The sequence below is a fragment of the Nothoprocta perdicaria genome, unplaced genomic scaffold (assembly GCF_003342845.1).
Source record: "Nothoprocta perdicaria isolate Ctin4 unplaced genomic scaffold, notPer1 scaffold_196, whole genome shotgun sequence".
Lineage (NCBI taxonomy): Eukaryota > Metazoa > Chordata > Aves > Tinamiformes > Tinamidae > Nothoprocta > Nothoprocta perdicaria.
The window spans coordinates 60,092-66,304 of NW_020455160.1; the positions used below are offsets into that span (position 1 = coordinate 60,092).

At 44.1% G+C, this 6,213-nt stretch overlaps 1 protein-coding gene across 1 annotated transcript; it reads right to left on the minus strand.

The window, feature by feature from the left end:
- Positions 1 to 1,114: 1,114 nt before the first annotated feature.
- SRSF6 (serine and arginine rich splicing factor 6) lies at positions 1,115 to 5,956 on the minus strand. Its single transcript, XM_026037309.1, has 6 exons — positions 5,696 to 5,956; positions 5,227 to 5,375; positions 3,650 to 3,777; positions 3,243 to 3,451; positions 2,766 to 2,855; positions 1,115 to 2,648 (listed from the first exon to the last, which is right to left on the minus strand). Exons 1-6 carry the CDS (start codon positions 5,800 to 5,802, stop codon positions 2,285 to 2,287), a joined length of 1,047 nt encoding a protein of 348 aa, XP_025893094.1. The 5' UTR covers positions 5,803 to 5,956; the 3' UTR covers positions 1,115 to 2,284.
- Positions 5,957 to 6,213: the final 257 nt, after the last annotated feature.

Here is a 6,213-nt window from a genome sequence, read left to right on the forward strand (position 1 = left end):
TAACTTCCAGGACATTTCTCAGATTGGCACTGAACACTAGTTGTAAAGACAAGTTATTAATACCTACATACATGTAAAAATATTTTTAAATATTTTTATTCTCACCAAGGCAGAACATGCAGCAAATAAAAATGCAGGTGCACATACACCTCAAACTACTGAGTCCCAAGATTACAACTCTTGTTTTCAAGAGCACAACATATTTTAGTAAAAAAATCATGGTGGATAAACAAAAAGCAGTCCCCCATGAGCTATGGGGCTATCTCCATGAGCACATCCCACATTTAAAGATAAAAAAATAAAGTAACAATGGCTTAGTTCTTAGTTCCAAAGTTCTAACGGAAGTAAAAAAAAAGTCCATAAGCTTAATGCTTCCCTGTGTTCATTAACTCCAATATGCATTAAATAATTCTCCTCGCACAACCTTACTTTTGTCAAAAACACCCATACTTCATTTTTCATGTTCTTTGCACCAAAAATATTACCTAGAGGGATGAGAAATATACATTTAACAGTTTTATTATGTTAAAATGTATCTTAACTTGAAAGACAAAACTGCAGTCATTATTTTATTTTGATGTTAGTTTATCCCAAATTACCTGATGAGTCACGTGTCATTCTATACGCAGAACCAACTACAATACTAAATGCACTTGCAGAAATGTGGAATTAATTATGCTGGGATATATGTGGAATTAATTATGCTGGAATATGTGGCAGAATGCAACTCTATAAATAGCCATGTGGAACTTAAACCTCGGCAGCTCAAATACAATGAAAGCTTTTCAACTCAATTTTCAGTGTTTGGGATAAATATAACAGAGAATGTACAATATAAAAGAAATAAGTAATCTAATGTCTTTGCCAACATATCAAGTCACAGAATCATTCATTTTCAATTTTCATCACAAATGTTTGCAAGTTAGGCAAAATAAATACTACCTTTATATTGCTTCCTATACGAGCATGGCTACTAAGATGAAACAGCCAAAAACTCTAGCTTTCTGAACATAATCAAGAGACAATCAAAAAAAAAATTCTCCTTTGTAGGTGTTTTAACTTATGAACCAATTGTGAAACCCCAGCATGAGAGGCAAAAAAGAAATTCCATTACACTGCAATAAACACAGGAGTTCGAGTCACTGATTTAATTTTATACAAGTCAAACTACACATTGTATAAAGAGTACAAGGCAGTTCTAATGTTTGCTATTGCATGTTACAAAAACCAATTTAGCTATAAAGGGAAATCTTGGGGATGAACTCTATTCCACAATTTAAGTGAAGTGGCAATTGTGGTTTAGCAAAGCCTTTGTTAAGACTAGAACTCTAGCTCCAATAGATTACATTTCCAATAAAGTTCAGGTTCACACACAACAGGACTGTAACTCTCCTGTTCTGAAGCAAAACCATGTTAACATAAATGATTTAATGGGGAGGGAAGACAGTTTTACTTAGTTTTCATATCCAATAGATATTTAGAGGCTGACAAACCATACAAGATACTAGTGACCTGGACCACATTCAAGAGACACATTTAGTGTCTGACAGAGTGTCACTTGATATTCAAGCAAAAATGTCACAAAGCTTTCATTCTTTAAACTTTGTAATCTGTGATTTTCAGCAATACTGTTTGACATAGTCTACAGAGTACCTTTATTACCTTCAATACAGTCACAGTATGGGGAAGTGTTCTTTTGGCAAGCTGAGTTAAGATACAGCACAAGTGCTCCAACTGGAGTTTATTGCTGGTCTAAAATTTGCCTAGTTTTGTTACACTTTTATATAGTTTGTAGCCTGCTATCACAAACTAAGATAAACCGGAGAATTACGTGACCTGTCCAGCAAGGCAATCCTGCCTTTGGTAGCAAGCTGAAACCTACTAAGCTAACAATACCCATAGTTCTAAAACCATGAAAAAATAGGAAAAATGATACTTCCAAAAAAGCCCAGATTTAAGCCTCCTATATTATTTATTTTTAATATAAAAACCATGTTGCACTGAAGAGTAGGTAAGTTACCCCTGCTGAAATGCTATAAAATCAAACTTGGCTGTATTTCTACAAAAGGGGGCCTTTCCTGCTTTGTACCACCACTTCCATACAACTTAACCTGTTTGAATCTGGGATACAAATCAAACCCTTATGCCTCATTACTTAGTTCTTAGGCCATTCACTCCTTCAAGAGAAGAAACCAACTTCTGAAGTACTAACGTAACACTAATGGCCTGACAAGTAGGAAAGTGTTCCATAGTAAGTGTGCAACATAAGAGGAGAGTTCTAGTCTTAATCTCTTGAACTAGATCTTGATCGTGAGCGAGATTTTGAACGAGATCTGGAGCGGGACCTCGATGCAGCTCTTTTGGGTGGTGACTCTGAACGAGCCTTGGCAGATGGTTGCTGCTGTGGAGAATTGGAACGAGACCTACTCCTTGACCTGGATTTAGATTTAGCATCTCCTTTACCATTTTCTTTGGGAGAGCGAGACCTGGACCTGGACCTGGACCGAGACTTCTCAGACTTCTCCTTGGATCTGCTGTGGGAGCGTGAACCCCTGTCAGACTTGGGTTTTGACTTGCTCTTTGATCTAGATTTCCTGCTTTTTGATCTGGAACGTGAGCGGTCTTTACTTCGTGACCTAGATTTAGAGCTTTCAAGAAAAAAAATAGTGTTTTATTCTGCATGAACTGAAGTATACTTGCAGTAGCTGTAAATAGTTACTAACAAGCAGTTATTCCTGCACTATCAGGAAACAATCATCACTCACCGCGAACGGCTTTTGGAGACACTACGAGACCTGCTACGGCTGCTTCGACTCCTACGACTTCTGCTTCTGGAGCGCCTTCTAGATCGAGACCTAGAAACATTCCAAATGGAATTATCCTTTTTTCTTAGTCTGGTATAGCTTGCTAGACCTTCCAACAGAAAACGTGTTCATAACCTTCCAGAACAAGTATAGCTACATCGAGACAACATCGATTCACTTGCACTCAATGCAGCGTGTCAGCAAACTGAATCTGATGCTTCAGAAAGTTAAATATGTTTTCAGTTTTACATTCCTTCCAAATTCCCAGAGACCACCCTATTCATAAGGCAGTGACTAACAATAATTTATTTTTTATATATATAAAAGTTTATATATATATATATATAAAAAAAGTAGTTGGTGTATGTATATATATATATCAGCTACTCTTCTCACTGTAAGCTGTCTTGATGAGTCGACCAACATCCCCAAATTTACCTGGACCTACTGCCAGAGTAAGATCGCCTATGGCTTGATCGTGGTTTATCTTCAACCAGTCTTATCTTTCTTCCATTTATCTCTGTGCCATCCAGTTTGTCCAGGGCACGCTTCATATCCGAGTAGGAGCGGAACTCAATTACTCCTTCATTTGTACGCTCTTTGTGGGCATCTGCATAGGTTACCTCACCAGCTTGTCTCATGAAATCCTTTAGAGAGATTATATGAAGAGTTACATAATTATCTCACATTTATGCCCACAAGATTAAGACAAGCTTGAAAAAAGGTAAGGAAACAAGTTGCATGAAGTCACATGCAAACATTTTAAACAATTCTACCTAAAACACAATAGGTATTTCTATTTCTGCTAATCACAATGGGCTCTGTAATAGAACATTAATACATACTTTTAAATCCTGCCAACTACAGCGACTGGAAAGGTTTTCAACAATCAGTCTGTACTCTGTACGAACAGGTGGTCCATATTTATCTCTTCCAGATTGTCTCCGACTGCTATATCCGCCACCACCCCCACCTTTATTGTACAAAGAAATAAAGTTAGATCGTCTCCTAGCAAGAAGGAAATAAAACGTTCTGAAAAAGTTAGTTAAACAGTTATATTTACTGGAGTAGGACTTTTATTTCTCTAAGCCTCCAATAAACTTGCAATTTTGCCATAATCTATATTAATGGCAAATTATACAGACTAATATCCTACAAGTCTGTGCTCCTAAGATCTGTTAGAGAGTGACTGCTCCTTATTAGATTCACCTTGCTAAGTTTTATTTTACAGAACATTGTAAAATATAAAACTTAACTGATTACATGCATTTCTACAATTTACAAAAACGTTTACTAGTTACACTAAGTACTTACATCACAGTATGAGGTTTTTGGTGGTGGTTTGGCCACAAAACACGCAAGGTAACAGTCACCTAGTTCAGTTTAAACAGTTTTGTCTAACCCTTGGAATCCTCACCATCACCCTGCGTCTAATGGCAAAAGGCTGCTGTCGTCATGGCTTCCGGTAAGGTCAGCCAAAGGGTCATAGGGCAAGGGTCACACAATGTATGGAAAAGCCATGGCCAATCAGGAAAGGCAGTCATCTTAGCCTCAGTGGACACAGCCTCAGCCCCACTGGTCACTTTTAAATTGAAACATCAAGGACTTGTTAAAAAGTTGGAATTGAACATGCAACAATTTTAAACAACATACATTTGATTAGAAATAAAAAAAAAGATTCCCATCCCACCCAAAACCAAGATTCTAAAGATTACTAAAAGATGAACCTTAGTACTTAAACTACAGTACTAGGTCAGTTAACTTCCACATAGCTCAGCTCAAGTAACTATACAAATAAACTGAATACATAGTAATGCTTGTAACATCCCCCCACTCAGCACACACTCCTGCTTAAAATCCTCCCCCACCCATTGCTTAATTCTGTATATTCAACTGAAATAATTTTTCACATATAATTTCACAACTGAGTGCTTTTCTCCCGATTCTATATTTGTGGCGATAGTGGCTACTAACTAGCTTTAGTGATGCAACGCCACTGTTTCATCTAAAAACTCTTAAGAACTCTGAAACTTTTAAATAGAGCAGAGCATATCCTCCAATTAACAACAAAACCCCTTTCTCGAGCAAGACCCCAGTTTTTGCAGCTAGAATTGCTTCAATTTCGCACTCAGATTTCTTAGAGGATATCAGGGTGCAATGTCGGTGCTGGAAGAAGTGCCATACCGCAAACTCGGCATACCGCCTGCCCCCAACAGTGCACCAGTTATCCTCTAACTCCTCGCTTGCCGAGATAGCGGCTCCCACCCCACAGCACCACGGCACTCGCCCCCTTGCACCCTGCCAGCCCTGCCTCTGCCCTGCCAAAGCCGAGCCGCCCCCTTCCTCCCCCCATCCCTGCCCCCCTGCCGCCCCCCTGCCCAAGCAGCCCTATAACCAAGCAGGAAGACGGAGCCGTACTCACTGCGACTACTGTAGCTGTAGCCGTCCCTGTCGCGGCGCGGGCCGCGGGCGTGCTCCACGATCACCCGCTCCCCACACAGATCCTTGCCGTTCAGCTCGTAAACGGCATCATCGGCGTCTCGGGAGTCCTCGAACTCCACGAAGCCGTAACTGCGACGAGACGGGCGGCCCCCTGAGCCACGAGGCGCCGCGAGCAGGGTGGAGACGACTCGGGCGGCTCCTCCCGCTGCCCGGGGGCAGGAGCGGGCAGCGCCGCCCGCGCCGGGACAATAGGGCCGGCCCCGCCGCAGCGCCCCCGCACCCCCCGCGCCGCCGCCATTTTGAGTCGGGCGCCACGCGGCAGGAGCCGCCGACAACATGGGGGGCGCCGCGGGGGAGGGGAACGGGCGGCCGGGCGCGGCCGCGCAGGGCACGGCGCCGCGGCGCCCGCCGCGCGGGACTCGCTACGCGCGCCTCGCACGGACGCTCACCCGTTTTTGAGGTCGACTTCGAGCAGTCGGCCATAGCCGCTGAAAAAGCGCTGGATGTCCTTCTCCCGGACGTGGTAGCTCAGGCGGCCGATGTAGACGCGCGGCATGTCCGGAGGGGGAGGGGGGGAGGGAGAGAGGAGGGAAAGGAAGAGAAAGAAAGGGGAGGAGAAGGGGAGAGAGATGAGGAGGAGGAGGAGAAGAGAGAGAGGAGGAGCGGCACGAGAGGCGCGGAGGCCAGTGCCGCAAGAGCCGCACACACCAACCGAGCTTCGACCTGCTCCGCAGCACAATGGCGCCCAACGCCCGCGCGGCCTTTTATAGCAGGGGGCGGGCCCCTGGCGGGGACGTCATGACGAAGGGGCGGCGGGCCAGGGCGACGCGGCTCCGTGCGTCATCACGCTGCCTCGAGCGGGCGGGGGAGGGGAGGAGGCGGGGAGGCGGCGCGGGCCGCGCGCATGCGGGGAGCGCGAGTGGCGCGCTCGCGAGGGGCCGGCGCTCTGCGCGTGCGCGGGGCGCCT